Below are 25,045 nucleotides of genomic sequence, written 5' to 3' on the forward strand. Positions count from 1 at the left end.
GACAGACACCTTCTTAGGCTTCAAATGTTGATAAATATAGTTAGACCTGGACCAGGAGACCCTGAACCATCCCTTAGTTTAGTTGCTGTAGGCTCAGAGTGATGAGGGGACTTCCCATGATGCATTTCTTGTCCTTCCCCTCTTTTCAAGCCCCATGTGATGCTACCCGTTTTCTCTCGTCTCTTTCCCCCCTCACTCCAATCAGACACAGGAAGATAACTGCCCCTCCCTGAGCCTGGTTTTGCTGAGGTTTCTTCCTGTTAAAAGGGGGTTCTTTCTCCACTATTGCCAAGTGCTGCTCAGAGGAGACCATTGGATTTTTGGGAGTCTCTCTCTCTAATACTGTGGAGTCTTTACATTAAAGTTTAAAACCCTTATCTGCTGTTGTTCAAGTGATGTTAAAGACGTAAAACTGAATCCATATTAAGCTGTGATCAACAGCTCCCAGCTGCAGGGGTGATGTCATGGTGGCTACACTGAGTTTTTTTTGTGTTTTTTTTTAATACACAATGAGGGTTTTTTGTACTTTTTCTGCTTTGCTGCCAAATACATTGACAGTTTGTAACTGTTGTCATGCATTAAAGTAAAAGTAAAAGTCCATGAATGAAATACCAGTAAATGCAAACCTGTAAACTGGTTCTGCCTTGTGTAATGCAGTAAAAACAAGAATAGTAATGCTGAAATTGTACAATGCTTGGTGGAATTGCTGGGACAGTTTCTAGGGCTCAGTTTGCCTTTGGGGAGATATATGTGTACATGCTGCTCATGTGAGTGTTAGCAAGTGGGGTTGACAGCTCTTGTGAAGAGGCTTTTAAGGTTGTGGGTAGTTGTGGTCTTAATGGCCCGGTACGGTCTCCCAGAGGAAGGTTTTTTGAACAGATGGTTGGTTGGGTTATAGACCTAATAGAAAAATACATCAGAGCCTCCCCAGCGGTTTAAGTTGCTGCTGTCACCTCTTCCAGCAGCTCAGCAGCCACATCACCTGACTGACAGGCTGCAGAGCAACTCCAATTTTCTGTTCAGAGCCTCTGTGGGCTGCAGCAACCATGGAACTAAAGTAACTGGAGGAGTTTAATGTGTTGTCGTGCTTGTTGTGCGCGTGCGCATGTTTGATCTGTGGTGAATGTGGGCAGGAATTCAATATTAGCTTTAATTAACTGTAAAATATATCATGAAATGAAGACAATAACAGGAAAAGGTTTCTGCAGCATGTTGGAAATCCTTTTTTTTTTCAACTAGTTTGCTCTTTTTGTCAGGGCTCACCACAGCAGATCACCTAGCTCAGTATCACCCTATCCCTAGCATCTTCCATCGCACCAACCCTCTGCATGTCCTCCTTCACTACATCCATGAATCTTCTCTGTGGGCTTCCCCTTTTGACTCCTGTGTTCTCAGTGGTGGAAGCTAAGCTAAAAGACCAGCAACAGCTCAAACATACAAGAGTAACCCATGTTACCAGCCGATGCCAATATTTATTTCTTTTTTTGCGCTGCCCCCTGGTGGCAGTGAATAGATACAGCATCTAAACATGCTTCAGAAAAGCTCAGCAGTACTTTGCCCAAAGCTTTAGTTGTAATGTTTTGTGCTTGTGTTGCTAGCTTGAGAGCAGCACAGTGGTAAAATGGTTAGCATTGCGGCCCAACAGGGTGAAGGTTAAACTCTACAGGTTTGCCTAGCTGGATAATGGCTCAATCACACTAGAGTAAAACACAGTATTCTCCATGCAACTACAAAAATATAGTGTTTGTCCAGTGAATGGTCGCCTGGTTGGATGCCGCTTGTCTCCAAACTGTCTTGATGCAACTTGAAGTGCGATCATTCTCAGATTGCCAACACGCTGCGTCATGGACAGTCTGCGCTGATGAGCACCAATCATCTGCAACACATCTCTTTGCAACTTGACTCAGTTGCAAGTTGATTGTAATGCATTTATATTCCTTTGTAAAAGTGAGGTGGCCAGGTGCCTATTTATTGCCCAGTTAAATTTCTAAATTTCAGATCTGTGAGGTTCTGTCTCAACTATGAAACGGCACATTACTGCGAGAAGTTGCAGACCTGATCCCGGTCTTACAATTACTTAAAAGGCAACAAGACTGCAAGTTAATTACACACTTTCACAATAACTTTCTTACAGTCTCCAGTCACTGTTTTAGCTAACGTGACTGCTAGCTGCTGTTGTGTTTCTTCTTAGTCATCTTGTGCATCAGGCTCAGTTACATTCTGATCGCCATCCTCCCCAAGTGGGACGGTATCATCACTAATTAATGCCGTCACCCACCTTCATTGTTGGTTTCACAGGCATTTCATTAACTTCTACAGTTATTTGTTCCACAGTCTTCCAGCTGCACCTGTCCTGACCTGTACAGCAGCAGTACACTGCTTGGCTTCACTCTCTTTATTCACCTTGGCTGTGGCACCTTGTACATACAATAAGATTTGTGTGAAAGCTCTGCAGCACGGAGAGTTCCCCACTGGCTCTGTAATATCTCTCCAGGTCTTTATAATACCCTATATTACCCATAATTCCCAGCCAGCCACCAATGGGGTCGGTGTGAATAAACAAAATGACTTCTCAGTAGCAAGCAGACAGAAATTCTAGTGTGTCTGTTTTATCACAGGGATTGTAAATACTGTTAATATTTCCTTTTCCATTTTCTTGTTGTCTTATTTGTTCTCTTCACTTGGGGCATTTTTCTTTACCCACCACATTTCTCTTCCTGTTTCCTTTCCCTCCTCCTCCTCTCCCAGTTCTCTCTCCTTCACCACTGCTGCCGTTCCTTATCGGTAACAGTCGCCAGCCAACATGAAATATTATCAAGCGAATCTTCATGAGTCCTCTGAACACCACTGATTTATCCTGCTGCATGCTTCATAAATTTCTGATTGATTTTGGCTTTGGATTATGAATAAAAAGAAGAAAAAACAGAACATTGGAGGAAAACTGAGAGCGGAGATGGAAGGGAAACCAAATAACCAAAGGAAAGATGAATGCAAGGAAGGGAATTAATGCATATGGCAAATGACAGAAATGTTAAGAAGTGAGAGGAGAAAAAAATAAGAGACAGGAAAGGAATTTCTAGGGATGGGAAAGACAGGAAGCGAAGAGCTCCAAACGAGAGCGAGCAGCAGGCAGATAACTGGTTCAAGCCCTGCCATGACCAGCTGCATCCCACGACTGCGTTCACCTGGGAGTCACTGGAGAGGCAGCTGACTATTGTTATTTTAATTAATAATTAGTTTAAGAAAGTACAAGTGCAGAAACAGAATCAAATTATTTGGGAAACACTGAGAGAATCAGTCAAATATAAGGGAAGAAAAAATGAAGAAAGCAAGGATGAGTAAAAGAAGAATGGGGGATGTGAGATGGTTGAAAGGAAGAGTTAAAGACCACCTGTGGTGGAGGAACAGGTGGGTGGAGAAGAGAAAGGTGTCGGACCAATCAGCTCAGTTTACTAGTGAACGATCTCATAGCTCATCACAGTCTCGTGTATCCAGGTTCATTCTTCAGCTGCCCATTTAAAGAGTCTCTCATCTCGTGGTGTAACAGACTCCAGCTCCACAATCTTGGGCTGCAGATGGTGACAGCAGTCCTTAATCTGATGTGGACATCTGCTGTTAAACATCCTGCTGCAGCAAACAGTGCAGAACCACCGACATCCACTGGAGTCGTGTCCGAGGGACTCACTGGAGAGGAAGCCATTATGTATTGTCACAAAGTGCATGTATATTGTATGTAGTGTTGCTATATTATATTTCTGTGGGAAACAGTGTGGAAGAATATATCAAAAAGGAATTAAAGGAGCAAAGCAGGATGAAGGTGTGTGGGCCCAAGCAGACTTAAGAAAAAGGAAACGGAGGTGATGAATGGTAATATGTGGAGCGTGTGATACAGAGGGGAAGATGGAAATGTGGGAGGTGAAGAATGAGGGAGCCAAGAGGGGAGCAAACAACGATAGGAGGAATAAAGGGAAAGGGGGGATTAGAGAGAAAGGAGAGGGATCCGGGGGTGAAAATGACCAAAAAGGAAAAAAGGATGTGACGGAGATGGTGGAGAAAACAAGTGGATTTTTCTGAGGGATTGTGAACAGCAGAAGAAGAAAAGGAGGGAGACAAAGAAAGAGGAGGAAGAGAGGAGTTGTGAGATGCAGGAAAGTGGAGGAGGAAATTTGGATTTATATAAAACAAGAGTGTGAAAAAGAGATAAAGGAGGGCGAAAACAAAGGAAAACAGAAGAAAGTTTGACTATCAGTGAGGTCACATTTTTGAAAACCTCCTGATGAAATCATTTCAAAGGAGGAGGTGTGATATTTTGTCTGGAGGAAGTGGAAATAAAGCCCCAGGATGGGTTTTATCGATCCCTCATGCAGTCTGTTTGTACATGTTTACGAGGCAAATAGAGAGAGGGGAAGCTGATGAGAGGAAGAGGGGGGAGAGGCGAGGCGAACGGAGTGGTAAAGAGTGAGCGTGGAGGCGGCGAGTGTGTGTAAATGCAGGTGGGCCACATCGATCCGAGTCTGCAGGCCTCGCATCGACTGAGCAGCAGATGAGGACTGATTACAGCGCAGTTAAGAAGCACATGAAAGGAAACACTGGTAATGGGTCGGCCGGGTTCCCTCCTCCCTCGGCGACCATTAACGCCTTTGAAAATAACTCTATGAATGCGGTCGCCTGTCCGAGATGTGACCTCTGAGGACGCGGAATCGAAAACGTGTGTGGAAAAGTCTTCGATGAGTAAGATCAGTCTCTGTGCTGTCTTTTACATGTTCACGTGTGTTCACCTCCACACACCAGATATCAAAGCTTTTGTCTATATTAACGTTCGGAGGATGTTGGTTCCTGTAAGGAAAATTCAACCACAGTGATTTGACGCATTTGGATTCTTCCACTGTGGCTAAAATACCGTCACCATCTTGCTGTTTTGGAACTAGAAGTGACCACATTCAGACGATAGGGTTGTCACGAGACTGACTGTACACTGGTGGCCTCTTATTAATGATAGATTACATATAATCTGTTTGTGCCCCATCAGGGTCGCTGTGGTATATTGATCTGGAACAAGTAGCCAACATGTCACTGATGACTTTGTCATGTGCTACGCTGATTGTGCTGAATGCTGTCCGTGCAGTTCAGGTCTAAACATGCAGATCATGCAAAGCTTCCAACTGAGGAAAGTGTAATTATTATACATGGATCATCATGACTGCTGACCTGCTTGGCTTTGCCGTGCTGAGCTGAACATCTGACCGTTTATTATTTATTTTGTTTTGCTCTGCTGTTAGAGACCCCGGGGCGAAGCATGTTCGGAGGGTCTTGTTGCAGCTACCTAATTCTAAATGAGCTCATATTTTTCACAAAGTAGTAAAATGTGTTGTGTTTTCTGTGTTTATGGACTTCATAGATCATTGCATTCTGTTTTATTAGCATTTTAAGCAGCATCCCAATTTTGGGAGGATTGGGGTTGTAAAAAAGAAAAAAAATCAATAAAGTGTTGGAACTTTCCAAAACACATCTTCAAAGGCTCGCTGCCCAGAATGAGTTTCCCTCACACTCTGAGCCGACCCCGTGTCAGTAACACTTACATCCACATAACTTTCAAGTGCAATTCCTATTTATATTCTGAAAGTTTTCAGAGAGGAGTTTGGTCATATATCATTTATATCCTGATTTAAAGATTGTTTTTACTCCTAAAGCCATGGTGATGGCTGTATTTTCTGACGTGTGGAGTAAAAAGATATCCTAAACCCTAAACTGTGAGTTTAATGTGTTTACAAAATGAAACAAGAAAATTATTTAACCAGAAAAATATAACTTTTGAGATTAATGATCTCTTTTAAAAGGTGAAGATGGGCAGCAGTGCAATCAGCAGTAGCTACACTAATGTGTCAACAATACGAAGCTGGAAATTTTAAATTGTATCTATTTTCCAGTATTTGCACAGATTTCAGTGGATACGATCTTATTTGCAAAAAAAGCCCAAACTTGTTGGTCGACAGGCCCCAGCTGGCAGGGAAAATATGTTTTCACCAACCAGTTGGCAGCTGGTTGCTGGAAGTTGCCGGCTGTCAGTAGATGAAATTGGTTGGAAAGAGGAAAACAGTGCTGCACCAAAATATTTCTTTGTGTTTTCTTTGGTGATTACTGCAGTTACCTGTAGTTTACATCAGCCGGACTGGTCCGGGAGTCATTTGGTACCGGGCTGCTCGGGTGTGAAATTATAGTTTTCAGGGTTTTTATCATTATTTTTTTATCGTTAACTCGGTTTCCCTGGGTCTTTTCCCGTGTGTTATGAATAAATCTTCTCTTTTTATTTTTGGTACCGTTATTGGTTTCATTTTGTTGTATTTATCCACGACACCTTAAAGGCCGGTCAGTGAAAATGTTGTCGGACATAAACTGGTCCGTGGCACAAAAAAGATGGAAGATGCCACTTTGCCTACACTTGCTAACTTCGACACAACTCTCACTTCAAAGTAAAAGTTGTCTGCTGAAAGCAGTAAGTTTCAACAGCTGTAACCGCAGGTGCAAACACAGATGTTCTGTGTTGGCATTGAACTCTTAAAAGAGTCATTGGCATCTTCTAACTACTGACAGCTGCAGCAATCTGACAGCGACCAAATCATTCCCAGGGAGGTGTTTAGTCCAGCACCGTCTTCACAACCATTTTCTTCTAGCCATTGTGAGCAATCTCTAGCAACCACTTGTCAACCCACTGGTTCCCGGGGGTCCCTGATCATTGCATAGGCCTGGGTGATTGGGGCCTAACTCTTTTGTAAAATGCCTCAAGTTTCCAGCAGAAGCACTGCAACATAAATCAGGTGTGCAGTGTCAGACTATTTTAAACAAAGCTGGCCTCGACAAGTGATGGCTGGACCAAAGGTTTCTGAGGAGTCAAGTTCAAGTTCAAATAAGCGATTGAAGTATTTTCACTAGTGGTCTCGGACCTTTAATCCTCGCCGTACTAAATGTCCATAAAGGACGTTCAGATCTCTGCGAGCTGCTTTTCAGCAGCGAAAGCCAAGAAGGAAGGAAATCAATCCGTTCCAATCTGTTTTAGAAAATGGTCCTCAGTGATATAAAGTATATACCAGTCGTAGTTAATGGCCTGTAACATTAAAATATAGTACTTCATTATAACATGAGGTGGAAATTATGCTCTAGAGACCTGAACACACCTTTCACTGCATTATTTCAATGTCAAACGAGACTACTTTTTCTGCTAGAAGCTCAGGTTTTCTACCTTATCAAATCAAGTTATTTAAATTTTATATTAACACACCTACACTCGCTATATACTCTTATTAAACTCTGAAATTGAAATCATTGTGCAGTTATTTGCACGTGTATGAGCCTTATATCAACAATCGGCCAAAAATAGAGGTTGACAGAAACCACGAGTTAATTAGACTTTTCATTTTCTGGCTCTGAAGTGAAAGTCTAACTCTTCAGACCTGTAGTTTGCAATGACTTAGTCCACTTTTGAAATTACAGACTTTTGATTGAATCTATGATATGAAAAGAGCGTAGGATGCATTATTTGGCTACAATCAAAGCATTTAGAAAATCTGCATGAAAAACATTGAAAATAACAAAATTTACAGGAAATTTTAAACAGAAAATGTGGAGAGAAAGGAAAACATAAGAAAACCAAACCTAAAAACTAAAGCACCTTCATCTGACATGTAGGTTAGCTGCATATGAATGAATAAACTGTAGACAGACAAGCTCGTCGTTACAGATACATTTACACATGAAGCAAAAATCAAGGTATAAACCATAACAGGCGTCCATCATCTTATAAAGATCATTTAAGCTGTGGGATAGCAGTGGTTTTTCCCACCATGTGAGCATGTTTAACCATGTTAGGGTTCATCTAGTTAATGGCAAATATTCTTTTTGCATTCATCATCAGATGTGTAAAATATATTTTTGTTTTGTTTTTTCCAAAAGAAAAATAAAAGTTCATAAGAGGTCAAAGGAATGTCAACACCTGGAACTTTTTTTTCCCAGTCCTTCCTTGATATTTCTCCATCGTGTCCAAGGTTTGGAGTGTTCCCAAATATGTGGGTAAGATCTCCAACCATACCACAGTTTCTCCACCATTTATTATTTCCCTTATTTATAAGAACACTTGTCTTTGGAGTCCTGAAGACCCTCATCTTTTCTTTACGATTGAATTCTTTCCATAACTGACTCCCAATCCCTTTCTGACATGTGACCTCTGCCTCATTTGGGAGCCGTGTGTTTTGGTTTGCTCACCTTTTACTTTGGTTTTACTGTCATTAAGTTCAGGCACTAAAACTTACTTGTTTTGCTTTATTAAAAATCAGAGTGTTTTCTGGGTTGGGTTACAGTAATTAGCGTGACACGTCTCACTCCAAACTCATCACCCTGAGTTCTTCGCTCTGAATCATACAGTTACAGGATTTCTACCATGTGTTGTTCAAGCGCATTGCAGGAGTCCAGCACTGAACTTCACAGTCGGTACATCAGTTTATAAAAGTTGGATTTGTTTTTAAGTCAGCGTCATCACAAACTGAGAAAGATGGCTCTTTAACTGAAACATCCAATGATCTTCCATAAATTCACACACATCTGTCAAGTGTCACAATAAAAACAGTGGCAGGAGCGGCCTTTAAAAGTCAGGAACTTTACCTGATGTAAATTTGGCCGATCTCTCGTTGAAGCTCTTCTCCTGCACCTTCTTCTGAGGCTGCTTTGTTTGTGCACATTCTGCAGAGTGATCCTTGAACTTGATTTTCACTTTTGGAAAGTGGAAAGAGGCAAGGATCCAAGTGTGGCGAGTGAAGATTTGTATATGTTGGGGGGGGCTCTAGCACATACCACAGTATGTGGTGTGTGCTGTTCCCACTTAGACACTGCTGGACACTACAGCATAAATCAGCCTTAACTTTCACACCCTGCGGGATTTATAGTGCGAAACGCTGTGAATGTGAAAGCATTCTGGTCTAACCTGATGTGCTGCCTTCAGGCTTGGAAACTGTGGACTTTTCACTGAAATCTGCTGAAAATGTTTGGCATGTAGGCCAGAAATGCAGCTTTCATCGACACTAATGGTTAGGTCACTTTGAAACACAATTCAGTTAAATGCAATTTTTTTTATATAGCCACAAATCACAACAACAGTTGTCTGAATAACACAGAGAAAATCCCAACAATCAGATGACCCCCTATGAGCAAGCACTGTGGCGACAGTGGGAAGGAAAAACTCCCTTTTAACAGGAAGAAACCTCCGACAGAACCAGGCTCAGGGAAGGGCGGGGCCATCTGCTGCGACCGGTTGGAGGTGAGGGGAGGAAGGCAGGACGAAGACACGCTGTGGAAGAGAGGCGGGGATTAATAATAACTAATGATTATATGCAGAGAGGTGCATAAACACAAAGTTGATTTCTTGATGATGCACAGTGTAAAAAAGCGGGACTTATATGGAGGAATTTAAAATCGCCGGCATGCTGGAAACTACGTGCACGTGGCCGAGAAAACGATCTTGAACAGTGGGCGGGTAAATTTAACCGTTAAATTCAAATCAAATAGTTTTGTGATTTTTGTGGGGCTGTATATAAATCAAAGTCTTCATTAATACACAACAACCCTGGTTCTACTTGGGTGTCTGTTGCAGTACTGCTGGACAGATTAAAGGGGAATCTAAATCTGTGGAAACTTGCTGGTGACTCAGAAAATACGTCTCAAAAGCCCTCTGAATGTACAGCATATGCTCTTTTCAAGATGTACAAAGGGCAATTGACTGAACTGAAATGAACTTAAGACGCACACAGACACACTGCCACACTAATCAGCCTGGACCAGCACTCTTCAGCTAGGCGTCCCCGGCAGGCCTGTTTTCAGAGGAATATCAAACGTCCTGCACACTATCATTCTTTCCAATTAGAGGCTCAGGACTTCATTACCGCCACCCCTCAGGCTGCGGGCTTCAAACACTTACAGACGGACGGACAGGCAGACGTGAAGGTTCGGGCTCTTAACTCTCTTTTACAATCTCTGCTAATGATTGAGCGACGTTAGTCTCTGTGCACATAGTGACGTCCATCTGTCTGTCCCGTCTCTCCTCAGCTTCGCTGGCCCCCACTGGTCTGTTCATGCAGCATGCGGTCATGTTCTTTCTAGTTCGCTCTGCATGAGTTTTTCTTTGCTCGTGCTCTGAGAGTTGGGATTACTTTTATTACCGCCACTAAGATCCTAAAGGCAGCGTAAAACCACATATCTCAGCACCCCGCTGCACCCCCTGCTGGCCTTGCAGTGGCAGAGTGAAATACTTTATTTGTCGTACAAATTTAATTCGTAATTTTGCAACACCTGGTCAGATGTGGATACTTTATTCCTTTTAGCTTTTTTTAAAATTAAATAACATATTTTAGTAAGTGTAAAACAGCAGTTTTTATCAAATCTGGCACTTTTATTTTGCTTCTCTTGACTTTGATTGTATCCACATAAAAGAGTCCAAAACAAAGGCTTAACCCTGAGATAACTGGGGGTTAGACTTTAATAATTAAATGGATAAAATAGCGCTCTGTCTGCACCCTGAACTGACGAGGAAAACTCAAAGACAACATGGAGCGTGTCAACTTCAGGTGGTTGGTCCGGTGAACCAGCAGTGCACCTGACTCCTCTGTCCTCATTTATAAAGATCTCTACAAACTCGGGCGTAACAGCTGGCTGGTGGAGTTTCCTGTTTCCTGTTTTAGTTTTTTTGTTTTAGATTCCTTATTTTCCAAGTTATTGGTGCTGTCAATCATTAGCACACGTGAATTAAAGTCTACTAGCAGGAACCAACCAACCTATAGTGACATCACATCCTGCATTAGCCCACGATGGCGCTACACAAGCTCTAAATTCTGTAAAGCTTAGATTATACTGCAGAATAGTACACTGTTATTACACTACTTTGAAGTCCGGTGCCTGGGCGCTTGTGTAGTTGGTGCACTGGAGTTGAAATTCTCTGCAGACACTTGGATATCCAGACGGACCCTCGCTGACTTAGCAGACCTTAGCAGACTTGCTTTACACTTACTTTCTTAAATCCAGCTTGATGGGAAAAGTTCAATCAATGACAGTTTTTAAGAGGAGGACTTCATTACATAAATTAGCCTTAACATGTAATGTTTGTCCACTGGGTATTTTGAGATTCGTGCCGTGTAGTTGAATATTCAGGATGTATGTGTGGGATTTAACAGCTGGGAGTGAGTCCATCATAGAGAACATTCACGAGACGCCATCACATCCATTCTTACTCTGCAGAGCATTTACACATTTTAGCCCAAATGTTGCACTCAAAAGCTAAAACCTGCTTTCACAACGTCCACTTGCTCTAAAAATGATTTAAAGTAATGAGAAAAAGAAAAACAAATGGTCGATACAGTCGACCATTTGTACCAAAATCATGAGATTGCAGATTTGTGCTACAGCTTGGTCATACTAGTCAGTATATTTGCTTCGGTAACTGGCATCCGCATATTGGAAATGAAATCTTTGATTCCAAGTTAATTTGAAAAGGTGCTGGCTCTAAATCAGGACATGTTTATGCAGCATGAAGAACCTCGTTGGGCTCAATTTCCTCTGCTTCTCTGATAAGAAATTATCAGGTGATCTCGTCATGAAGTCTCTCTGAACATCTCTGTCCGTGCTGCAGGCCTTGCCTTTAGGCCCATGGAGTAGAAGCATGAAATACAGTTATTCTTGAACAATCGTGATGACCACGTGATGCTGTCGTGTTACAGGGATTTTAGAGGGAGCTTGCATGAATGGGACTTTTACAGCAACTAACAGAACCTCTAACCTCTAACCTCTCACAACCAATCAGCAAATACACCAATGTTTGTGTGACTATCACCAGCCAGTGTGTAGAGCTGTCTGTGACCGTGGCCTGAAGTGAGTGGATACCAGCTGAAACTAAATATTCTCTTTGTTAACTTAATATCTCTTTGAAAATTGTTATGAGAATAATAGCTACTACATAACATTAAGCTGAAGGTTATAGCTATTGTCTAAAATTAAAGATATTTCTTGTTGCATTGACCCAGGAGGAGGTCAACTTAAACCCAGTGGTGTGCAATATTCTGGCAGACACCCCGCACTCGCAACATTAACCAGAATGGGGCTTGAAAACCGAGCACTATATCCCACCATCGCTGCAAGAATGACAGAGAGGTCAGCTGCTTGCAGTGGAGCCAATTTGTCCGCAAGACAGAAGGAGGTAGCGCTCAGTTCGAGACTTAGTGGGGAGTCCTGCAGGTCTGGGATCATGTTAGTGACACAGTGTCAGCATTAGATGCTAGCCTGTGGCGAATAGTGCTAATGAAGACTACACCTGCCTCTTTCCTGCAGTGAGTTTTCTGCCATCGAGTCTCTTATTCTGTAATCTTTAAGCCAAGTTTCATCTTTCATCTACAGCATGTCTCGACAAATTTGCCTCTCCAGATTTATCCAGAAACTGCACGCGCTCTAATCTTCCAAGCCACAAGCAGCTCCTCGTACAGCACACCGTCGCTTTAGTGTCACTCTGCCCAGGATGGCAGCTTGTGACTCGGCGCGGGCTGCGATGGATGATGGCGGCTGACACTGTCGTCTCTGCCACACCAGCTTCGTTATACTGTCTCATGCTTTTGTTGCGATCACTGTCGAGCTCGCCTGTCACTCCGGCGGCATCTCTGGCTGCATATTCAGGCACGGGGGAAAAAAGTTGTAGAGAGCAGAAGTTAGGGAACGATATAACCCAGGGTAAATGATTTATATTCACCTGCAGTGTGGGAGAAATTGTCGGTGGCTTTTCACGTCTCTCCTTACAGTCTGTAATCTGCTGACTAGATACTGTACGTGAGGAGCTGAAGTGGAGGTGAGCAGCAGGGATCCATCTGTCACCTGGCTGCCATAGTTAGCTTCTCCGTTTGACTCACGCTCACGTTTTCCTTCTGCTTTTTTACTTCGAGATGTTCATTTCCTTTTTCCCCTGTTTTCCTTCCCTTTCTATATCCAGGGCTTACTTTGATCTCACTCCCCCTTCTTTACTCCCACTAATCCGCTGGCTGCATACACTATTTGACAGCCTAAAACTTACTGTCGACATGCAGAATTGCCCTCTTTAATAAAAAGCTGCTGATTTCCTTCCACCATTCAGAGGAGAAAGGGCAAAGCGTCTCAGCAGGGAGCGCTGGCTATTTATTAGAAAAGGCTGCAAGCTACACCTCCAGTCTGACTGAAATACTAAAATGGAAGAATATGCCATACTCTGCAGAGGAGGGGGAAGGGGGAGAGGGAGAATTAATAAACGGAGAGAATTAAACTTTGAGGTATCGTAGGGTCCCGGCCAGCAGGACTCTGAGGCTCCTCACCTCCAGGAGTTTGCAGATTTCATGTGATAACGGCTCAGTTGTGATTCCACGTGAGTTTGACTGGCCCCTCACTGTCATCGTCTTGGGGTGCTATCGTGTCAGTTTGTCAAGTTTCATCCATCAGTGAACTACGACTAAAGTTTTAAGGCATGGTAAAGACACAAGGAGGGCACGCCAAAGTTTCTAAATCAAAGTGTGCCCGGCAGTATGGCAAATATGTGGCCTCTGAAAGAAATTAAAATAAAGATCATGAACAAACTTCAAGTTTTGGGCTTTTTCCCACATGCAGCACCAACCGCATGATTTAAGATATTCAAAACAGCTGATTCACTGCCAGAGCCCTGCAGTGTTTTCAAGTTTGCAGAAAAATTCTGCAAAAGCACAGAAAATGCAAAGGAAGCTGAATAAAACCGAAAGGAAAGAGGGGAAAAAACACAATCTAACAGTAGTGTTTTGGGGGGCGTAATAACCTGACAGACCAGCTATGGACGTCAGGAAAACCAAATGTTCAAACAATCGCACTGAGACACACTTAAAAGAAGCAAAAGGTTCATCTGTGTTGTGAGGGAGAAAAAGATTTAATCACAAGATTCATATAATACTGTAAATAAATGTTTGCTATTAGCTGTTTACCGTTAGCTTGCGACTTCCGCAGCTGTTCCGTGTTATTCCCAAAACACGGATCTACTTTGTTTTCACATCTTTTTAAAAGGTTTTTTAGCTTTAGCAGCTGTTGCGTTTATCCAACCTCCGTCTTGTTTGGCGTGCTTTTCCAGTATTTCTGCTGTTGCTATCTGCTGTTGCTTTCTTAAGTTGCAGTGCGCTTGACTTCTCAGGGCCACCGTAGTCCTTCTCTTTCACTGCCCCCAGGACTTTACAGTAGAAACACGCTAAAGTGTCAAAGCAGTCATCAGAGCTAATTAGCTAGCATTAACTACCAAACACTCGTTCCTGGGTCGTTATGAGTCGTAGTGTAGTAAATGCCACTGACAAACCAGGTAGGAGTGGTAAATAAAAACAAAACACAGACTTTATATAAAACCCAAACAGATTTTTTTGCCTCCACATTTGAAAAATTTAAAATTAGCTTAGCGGTAAGCGCCTCTTGCATTAGCATTGCCTCTTGAATTAGCTTGCATTAGCACTGCTATATACTTGAAATGGTTAGCGGGATTTTTATTCCCTGGTTTTGTGTTTAGTATGTTGTATTAAATTATATGTTGCACCTTGTTATTTTGATAACTGGGCTTTTTAAACCCTGTCATCACGCTCGTATTCACATTTTCAGTGCTTTCGAATCAATTACCACTCTCATTTGTCTCTCTACACATCCAGATAACAAACACCTTCTCTCAGCTTTCAGACTCATTCTGGGAAATGTAGGCAATCACCAGTTGCAGCAGAGGCAGATTGAGGGAAATTGGGTGTACCAGGAAAGTAAATTACAACACTTCATCACAAAATCACTACGCAGTGCACTGAACATCACAAATCGGTTTTATCCAACGCCGTCAGAGCAGAATTTTCTCTGACAGGATGAGAGTGGGTTTCATGCAGTTGGACGTCCAGTCAGCGGTCATAATTTCATGGTTAAAAAACCGGAACAGCAGCAAAGATTTGCTGAGCTTTCACCAGCAGTATTTTATGGATCTGTATGTGGGTGTGTGTGGCTTTCTTTGAAAGGTTACAGATCCCACGGGGCTGTTATCATCTAATCAGTTGTTAGTTGTGCGTGCAAATTAGATGAGATTGAATTGAAAGATGAATGTGTAACTGCTGGTTAATTACATCCAGCAGGGCTTTGTCTGCTTCCTATAATTATCATGTAAATGCACTTTTTATGGGGAACATATACGTTAGCGACTTACTGTGTGAGCAGCAGGTGTGTGCATGGAAGAAAGTGACATTAAATTTCATGGAAGATCAAACCCTGTATCAAACCCAGCACTGTATATTGCATGGCCATGGCCATAAAGTGAAGATAGTTTAAATTCAAATTGTACATTTTTTTATTGTGCATTAGTGGCATATTTTTTCCACCCACAGGGAATTGTGGCAGATTTGGGGACACATCTGTCGCTTTCTTTCTGTTCATGTTCATTTGAGTTTGAGCAACTAACTAGAAACCCCGGGAGCTTTCTGGGATTTGTCTCAGCACGCGCAGAATCTATCAGTGCCATCTGAAGAGGTGTAGATGCTATACCTGCTACCTGTTGTCATGGAAAGAGAGCTGACGTTGAAGGCTAACCTGTATATTTACTGCTAAATGTATGACACAAAGGGTGTCTGTGCTCAGCCTCAGAGACAGAGTGAGGAGCTCATTTACTAACATTCAGTAACTTCGGAGTACACAATTGTGACTGGGGCAATGCTTTGTAATGTACTGACATTGCACCTCTGACAGTGGGCATTTACTCGCAGCAGTCTTGAACTTCTAATGACTATTTTGTACTTTCATGTAATGTATGGTGCATATAGGTATATCCTAATATCTGCGACAAATGCTAATGTTACCAGACCTCAGGAAGGCTAACACATGCCCTACTACTGCACCACCATGCTACCAATAAACATGACAGATGCAGAAGAAAACCCACAGAAACGAAATCAGCTCTTCATTTAACTTGAATAAATAAGGAAATGTCAAGACCTTCAAAAATAAGAGTAAAACTCATATTTTAATTAATTTGTTTTAGCTGAACAGATACTGGACCTACCAAAATAAAGTTGCAAATATGACCCTTTTTAGTTCTTGCAAACCTGTATGTATCTTTAGGACCTTCAAAAATACACATAATTATCTTGAGGTCCAGTATTGGCCCTAAGGGTGTCTAGATGTAGGGACTATTACTGGACACCTTTTTCTGAGGGTGTAGCTCACAGTTCTAGTGAAGGCCACAATGTTAAATCAACTTTTCTATGATTACTGTATCTGAAGCGTCTTAAACCTTACCATCTGCCATCAAAACAAGTTTGGGTCACTGGACTCAGACCATTAAAAGCATGTTCCTAGAGGGTAGCTCCAATAAAGGCTGGTGACAGTGCACCCGGGATAAGATAGATGGTTGATGGACGTCTGGAAGATGCATGCAACTCAAGACTTATATTGCTGATATAGGCGACGGAATAAAGAAAAGATTCTTCAAAAGATCAAAGAACAAAGGCAAAATTATTATCCGACACGTAGAAGCATGGTGACATCAAATCTCACATCAACAAGTGTGGCTCCAAAACGAAGCCCCAGAGGTGGCAACTGGGTCCCAAAACTGCAGGTCCTCTAAACAGTGCAAGAGTGAGTGAATCCCCATAGACATTAAAAACCTGAACACTGTGACGGTTTTGGTCTCTATTGCTTATATTCACCTGTGTACCAGCTGGACTGTGGTTAAACTGTGGTGTCCCTAACCTGTTTCAATTTGTGTTGAGGCTTGAAATGTGCATTATCAGCTCTCAGTCACGTTGAATGAAGCTGGGTCCTTTTAGCTCTCTGCAAGACTCGAGCTCAGCTAATAGAAACTGGACTTCTCCATCAGGTTTGTGGTGTTTGTGCATCTGTAGTATATTTTTAATGAAACTCTCTGATTAAGAATATGTCTTTCTGGTTGCTTTGTTGTGGATTGGCATCATCCCTCCTTGGCTTTCTACCAGCAAAATAGTTTTTAATTGACACCCTTGGCCAAATAGCGACATTTCTATGTGGCATCCACTTCAAGTCTCTCCGGTGATGACAAGTGTTTTGCTCCTTTTGTTTGTGTTATTATCAGCGTAGTTGTTCTTACCCTGAAACTAAGTTGGATCGGCTGGTGAAAAACAAATATATCAGTTAGTACGAGAACACACAGAAGTTTTTCAGCATGTGAAAAATGTGTACAGCTTATTTTGCATTATTCACATAAATTCTTGAAGATAAATTCAGGACTTTGGTGTAGCGTTATTGTTGCTCATGTGTAGTCCACAACGGCCACCAATCACTGGAATTATTCCTGGAGGGAGCATCTTCTGGGCCTCGCGTGTCTCTGTATTTCATCACCTCCGAGACACTTCAAGACACAGATGATGGTATCTGCCCCTGGTCTGACTGCTCCCTCATAAACACCTCCACGCACACACAGACACACATATACATGGCCACGCATGGACACGCAGCTGCTCGCACGGCCACATTAATCTTTAATGGCTTCATTTATTTTCCCATTCCACCCCTCCCACGCCGGCCCGTGAACATGTCAGCGCTGTGACGTATTGCTTCTGTCTGCTCAGAATTCATGCGGCGCTTGTGACCAGAAAAATCAGATAAATCAAGTCTTATTCATGGAGGTGCACACGAATGGAGTCGTCACACTCTGCCTGAAAAAAAAGTGTTCCCACTACAGAATACCAATAATATCAGCGAGGCACAAATATAACATCTGGTGTGACAGTGCGTGGTGTTTACTGGGAGCATGAAGAGCTTCCACACCAACTTATTTCAGATTTTAGGACGGATCCTGATATTTGATTGTTTTAACTCGTATTCAACGTTCAGTTTGATGATTTAAAATGCAGATTTACATTCTACAATAAATTATTACATTGGATTCTGTAGCTCTAATGCACTTCTGGCTCTTCCACAGTGTCAGAGGAAGACAGTCATGGCAGATGGCTGCTCCTATCTGAGCCTAGTTCTACTGGAGGTTTCTTCCTGTTAAAAGGGAGTTTTTCCTTCCCACTGTTGCCAAGTCTTTGTGCATAGGTCATCTGATTGTTGGGGTTTTCTCTGTATCATTGTAATATAATTTCTCTCCATTACTTAGACTTAACCTTAAAGCACCTTGACGTGACTGTTGTGAGATGGTGCTGTGTAAATAAAACTGAACTTGAATAAGGTTTTGTGGGGAGCCTTGCTGCCATGTTTTTTACCAGCTTTCGACGGGGAAACTGAAGCAAGACTGGACTAGACTAGGCAGGCAGTGACACTGTTAAAAATACACTCAGGACCAATTACAAGGACTTTGGTTTTATGTGATTCAGCCCCAACTGTCATGGAAGAATTGGAGGTCATGAAACTCTGCTGTGAATAAATTTAGCAACAGTTTTCTTCCATTTTTTTTATTTTCAGATTTTAAATCACTTTACAAAATTACTTTGTCATTTCAAGAATGGTAGAGATTAAAAAGATTCAGATTGTTGGATCTCAGCTGTTTCTACTTTTGTTATGAAGTGGCTATATGGCAGACAGGATCTAGACCGAGACGCAGGACTCAGGAGGCAGAAATGAACTTGAACTCAGCTTTAATGTTGGTCATTCAAAAGGGTAAAACAGAAAGTACAAAACACTTGACAATCAGCTGAAATCTCCAAGGGAAACCAGAAACGTACAATGATGAGCGAGGACATGACACCGGACCAGTGGAGACGGAGACAGCAACGATGGCGAGAGGAAACAGGTGGGAGGGCAGCTGATACTAAACCCAGAAGATGAGACAAGGGAAGCAGAACGAAATACAAAGTGAGAGTAATAATAGACTAACAAAATAAAACAGGAAATAACTAACAATGAGGCCAAGGCTCAAACATACAAACTTGGTACAGAAAGAGGGAAAAACTCCAGAGAAGACTGAGGGAACAGAATGGGAATGACTGCATGTAAATGTGAAAGTATGTTTAAAAGAGACGTTGACAACTTCTGAAGAGGACACACAAACACTAAGATATAATAGAACGCTAAAGATGAACTATACAGAACGATAATCCACCAAAATATGTTAATAAAAAATACACCTTCACTTCTAGGAAACGGTGTCTCTAAAACTGCCTTTTCTAAAAGCAGTTATCCTGGAGAATCTTTGTTGAGGAACATAAAAGTTATCTTCTTTTAAAAAATGATTCAACTGCAAATAAAACGGCAGCTCCAGACATCTGGGCGATTTGATAATAGAGAGTTTTAAAAAATGTCTGTACAATTTGAAATTTTTAAATGGGCTAATAAAGGTGGTGGAATTAGAATAAAGTGGCACTGGTTTTATCCTTTAAACTAGTGCGTTAAAGCAGAGTGACAGCCGGCAGCAAGGCAAAGAGCTTTTTGTTCTTTTTATTCCAAATGAGAGCTGGGATTTCTAATGTGAGGCTTCTGTTTTATCTTCACTCACTTCTCTGCTGGAAAGAGTAGAGGGAGGGGTGACATGCACTGAGGCTTACACTTCACTTTACATCTACGTGCTGCATCTCTAACTGACTGAGCAGGAGGCTTTTAAAAGTCACCAGAGCTTTCATGGGCTGCTGGAAATAGTTATTTGTCTTTCTCTAACCTTCAATTTCACATGAAAAAAACTGAGAAATTAAACTTTTTAAAATGCAGATTGAAAAGAATAAAGTACTTGTTCCCATTTATTTCCAGCGTGGACTGAAATATTGTAAAATATATTGACACACAAAGTGAAACATCCGATGCTGCTGATCTTGTCGTGACAACTGCCGCCCATTTGGGTGAAAACCAAAGCAGAACAGAAGCAGCTTCACCTGTAGCAGTGATTAAGAGGAGAGTCATCTATCCCATAAGGCCGAGCTGGAGCACCACTTTGTGTAAACAGATTTTATTTCCCTGAATGGCTGACAGGTTGATCTGTGTAATGAAAAGGGTTCTCGAAGGACCAGGAGTGTAAACATCCACACATCGGGGAGTTTTGTGCATTAAATGCCTTTTAAATAAAAAATACACATCGAACAAACTAATCTGTTTCTGTACAGGTGAGTGTGCTGTTAAAGACTTTCAGTAGCTTCAAAACTAGTGTTGCACTTTGTTTCTACCAACATTAGCAGCATATATTCTTTATATATATTTTTTTTTTTATATTTACTAAGAAATGGCTTCTTTCTGTATATAAAAGAATGCCAGTGTACACTCAAATATTTATGCCCAAAATGCTCACTAATCTGTATACCATATTTTCCACGGCGCACTTAATATCCTTTAATTTTCTCAAAAATTGACAGTGCGGCTTATAATCCGGTGTGCCTTATGTCTGAATTCTGGTTGTGCTTACTGACCTCGAACCGATTTTATGTGGTAGACGGCGCTCAAAAAATCTGTCAAAAGATGTTTTTGTACGACCCTGGTAAGCTACGAAGCCGCACCTCTTGATGGATTGTTGGAGCGTTACAGCTACCATAGTCAGGAGCCTCGCGGAGTATCCGGTCTAAAACTCCGTCCCTTCAGGTCCCAAAGTCAAACGAACACTGCGGCATCACTGAGAGTTTAAAACTGTCTAAATTCTTTCATCTTTATTAAAATGATCAGCGTTGCTGCTTTACCAGGTGTAACAATTAATTTTAGCATCCAGGCATCCATGAAAATGATGGCGCGATATGGCAACCCCGCTTCTGTCAGTCTGCCCCAGGGCAGCTGTGGCTACAACTGTAGCTGCCTCCACCAGTGTGTGAATGTGGGAGTGAATGAATAGTGGAATTGTAAAGCGCTTTGAGGGCCCTGAAAAGCACTATATAAATGCAAACCATTATTATTGTCATTAAAACAGAATTTATTAGATTTAACTGAGTTTGAAGTTAGCAGGGAGTTAGCTCGCTAGTTTTCATCTAAACATGATATAGCATGTTCTGACTGAGAGATTTCTGAAAAAATTAAGACGTACAGCTCTGCTATCACTTCCAACATAAATGAAGACAGAAAACTAAACAGCAGTGACGTTTGTAGGGTTACTGAAGTTGGGCTAGCTGGTATATAATGATGTGCTACGTTAGCTAGCTACACAGCTATGTTAGCATAGCATAAACACAGTGAAGCTGGAGGATGAACGCTAACCTTTTTCCACTTGTTAACGTGAGCGTTCCCGATGGTTATGGACAAATGCAATCGCAACGTAGAGGATGTTGTAAACGGACCAAACTTCAGATCATCCATCCACAATACGAGGTTAGCCATTAATATACTGCAACAACATGGGAATAGAGCAGCTGCCAGATAATTCAACATTAATGAATCAATGGTACGGAAGTGGAGGAGGCAAGAAGAATGAGTTGAGAAAAGTTTGACTTATCTGACTGTTTTGTTTCGCTTAATGCGCCTTACAATCCGGTGCACCTTTTTAGTCTGAAAAATATGGTATATAGAGTTGTTAAAAACAGTAAATGTAATGGAAACCGTTCAAATGAAACCTACTTGATGGGTATACATTGATTTATACCAAGTATATTTAACTTCATGGTTAATTATTTAAATAACGAAACCCTTCATTTGATATATTTGAGCTGTTTTATGCTCTTTGTTTATGTTTATGAGGACAAAGAATGTAGCACACCTTTTCAACTGCTCTTTGAAGCAATTATCAGCCACTCACTTGGCAGCAGCTCATGAATTTATGCATGTAGACGTGATCAAGACAACCTGCTAAAGTTCAAACAGAGCGTCAGAGTGAGAAAGATTTAAGAGACTTTGAAAGGTGGCATGGGTGTTTGAAAATCCCAGTAGATCCCTGTCTGGCACAAACACTACCATTTCTGGGATTTATGGAGAATGGTCTGAAAAGAAGAAGATATCCGCCGAGCGGAGGTTCTCTAGGAGAAAATGTCCTGTTGATGTCAGCGGTCAGAGGAGAATGGCCAGACTGCTCTGAACAGGGAACAACTTTTTTATAACCAATAGATTTAAGTAATTTTCCTGATGACTTTCTGGTCTTAGTCATAAGTCTTGTGTTTTATTGAACTTGATGAACATGGTGTTCATTTTGTAAATGATGGTCTTCCTCAGAGTCAGAAAAGGAGGAGGAGCAGAATGTGGCTCCAGTACTGTATCTGTCATCACCTGTTACCTTTTGGTCTCTTGTAGGTTTGACAGTCTCATAATAGAAATGTCAAAGATTTGACGGGTTGAGAGGGACGCTGGCTTCACCTGTACAAACACACTCCATCGCTCTGAATTGAGGTTAAATGTCTGCAAATATTGTGTCTCACATAATTGGAATTTTTTTCTTTTAGTCCTCATCTGTCGTGGTACTTAAAAAGCCTGTCTCACAGCGAGGAGTGTTTGGGGTTCCAGAAGCGTGTCAAAATGTTTTGAAATGTATTTAGTCATGCCCATTGATCTGCACCTGATGCTTGGCTGATTTGATGTCCCTGAATGCTCCAGTTTACACGACCCGCTGCTGCTGCTATATTGGTGCTACGATCGATCAGGGCCCAGGGTTGAGGACCACCTGAGCATTACTTTGTATTTTAACAAGCACTGCACTATAAGTCATATGCAGGAGATTTAGGAACTCAGAATGTCAGAAACAACCAGAATATGGTTTAGCTGATGGCCTCGTTTAGGCTGTCGTTTTTAATACACGTCATAAAAACGCAAAAAGTTAGTCGTGAGTGTGAATCCACATATCGGTGTTATTTTTGTCCATCCAAAGAAAATCAGAAAACAAAAATAAGATTTATGTTTTTCTCAGTTCTTCAGGAGTCTAACATAAGAAACAGCCTGGAGTCAAGAATAAGAGCTGGCATCATTCCCATCTTACAAAGGCCTGGTCAGTGTTACATAAAAGATGTTGAGACCAGTGTTTCTCAGGCTCAGATGGAAGATTTAGAAAATACTTCCTATGTTCTTGGTACCCAGGAGAAGCTTGGCAATCACACTTCTTTGCAGTTCATGTTATCACCGCAATTCTCAACCTGTTCAATGCATTTTATACCAAAACAAAGTCTGTTAAGCACATTATCTGAGCAAAAACTTTCCCTCAGTTCAACAATCACTCTTGCTATGTCCGATTAAGATCCGAGTGTAGTAAGATGTTTATATTGTACATCAAAGAAAAAGAACCCCAATGAACCACCAATCCATTATGAGCAGCGCTTGGCAATGGTGGGGAGGAAGAACTCCCTTTAAACAGGAAGCGGCGTCCAGTAGAATCAGAGCCAGGGGCAGACATGTTTGAGTTTAAGACTTGGGATGTTTGAAAGAAGAGATGGTTGCTGTCCAGGTGTGTGCTAAGCAACATGTTAGCATTAGCCAACACCTTCCAGTAGATGGTAAACTGGGACTGAGTGCTGTTGGCGTGTCCAGTTTGGGTGAAACCAAAAGACCAGCAGCTTTTCTCTTGAGCTGGTCCTTAGTTTGTCTGCACTGGTGGTTTGTTAGGGGAAATGTGTGTGTGTGTGTAAATCATTTACAACTTTTTGTGCGGTTATAAGTTGAAGTTGTTGTTTTTTTTATTGGCATGTCATTTGGGAACCACAGCTCTCTGCAAAACTACTGAACTTTACACCAATAAGATGATTTCTGCTTTTCCAAACAGTGAGTCTAAAGATAGAGGGAAGTATATATGAGTTCTGAGAACAGTGAAATTGTGGGTTATTAATAAAGTTTCGACTTTGGAGGGGACTTCATTTCTGGGTAACAGTCTCGTGTTTTCTCTTTTTTCAATAATGTTGATGTCTGAAACACACACACTGGGTTCCTTCATGAAACAAGAGCAGTTGCTTCTTTCTCTCACTGAGAGTCACTTCACAGCTTAGAGGAGGTGATGAAGAAAAGCTGAAGGAATCTAAACAGCAGACAAAGCTTATTTTTACATTATTATTTGCCCCGATTGTTGCTTCTTCTTTTTTTCATCTCAAATGTGTGTATCCGTGTGTGTGTCTACTATATCAGTGATGCGAGCTGAGCTGAGGGCCGCTGTGCCTGCTGACTGGAGCCGTATAGATCAGCAGAGTGTTGGAGATTATGTCCATTGATCAGGAGGGGTTTGTGGTTTGATTCTGTGTTTTGTGATTTCAGGGGCCGAAGGAGCCGTGTTCAGCAAATCAGTGGAGACGCCGCATGTCAGAGCTGAGCCGTTCAAAGAGCTGCGGTGAGTCTTTCCATGGCACACAGCAAGCGCTCGGTCTCATGCAATACATGAACAGATGTACCCTGAGTTCACGTCAAAGCTCACAAATACTGCAGCAGTGTAGTGAAATAAAGTGCTCACAGAAAACCAGATCAATCCATCACATCGGTACACCGCACAGATGGCACAAATTATGGGAATTAATTAATGGAAAAGCATTTGAATGAATGTGAATCGGATTGACAAAACTGAGGTACACTTCAACTGCACTCCTATGGCAGGAGCGTAAAGATTACACTGCTTTGATGCCCTTTCTGACTTTAATAATACCAATAAGTTGCAAAAATGATCACCCTCTTGTATTCAGTAAGACTTCAGAGTATAACCGAGACCACAAACATATCACAAAACGCGAGGTTTTTATTCACATAACAGTTAAAAGGAGCTGAGAGCCTTTTTCACACAGACTTCTACACAATGAGGCTTATTTTGCAACTAGAAAAGTCGCCCCCTGTAGGCCATTAAAGAGAATGCAGGATTAAGGCACTTATGAGTTGTTTTACTGCAGTACTTAAGTGGTACAGCAATAAAAATTAAAACAGCTAATATGATTATTCTGGGAGAATATTCCATTTTTAATAAAAAGTGGTTAAATCTTGGCGATACTAGTTCCCTGACATTCTCCCATTAATTGTCATGGTCCTGGGTCTCTGACACACTATTTGAAGCCTGTTCTGGATTTTTGGTTTGGTTATCTGGAATTAGATATGTTCAAGGTCCTGAAACCCTTTGACTTTTGTTATGTATATGTCTTGGTTCTTCATGTTAGTTCCCCTTCGTTTCCAGTCTGTCCTAATCTTGTCTCTGTGA

The 25,045-nt window shown here is 41.7% G+C and overlaps 1 protein-coding gene across 3 annotated transcripts in view; it reads left to right on the forward strand.

The window, feature by feature from the left end:
- The window catches only part of sgcd (sarcoglycan, delta (dystrophin-associated glycoprotein)), a 353,669-nt gene that overhangs the window by 294,434 nt on the left and 34,190 nt on the right, over positions 1 to 25,045 (forward strand). For all 3 annotated transcript variants that reach the window (XM_080867176.1, XM_080867177.1, XM_080867175.1), the window contains one exon: positions 24,124 to 24,196. In XM_080867176.1, coding sequence (XP_080723302.1) covers positions 24,124 to 24,196 — 73 coding nt within the window. The remainder of the gene's footprint in view (positions 1 to 24,123; positions 24,197 to 25,045) is intronic.

The sequence above is a fragment of the Rhamphochromis sp. 'chilingali' genome, assembly GCF_963969265.1.
Source record: "Rhamphochromis sp. 'chilingali' genome assembly, chromosome: 19".
NCBI lineage: Eukaryota > Metazoa > Chordata > Actinopteri > Cichliformes > Cichlidae > Rhamphochromis > Rhamphochromis sp. 'chilingali'.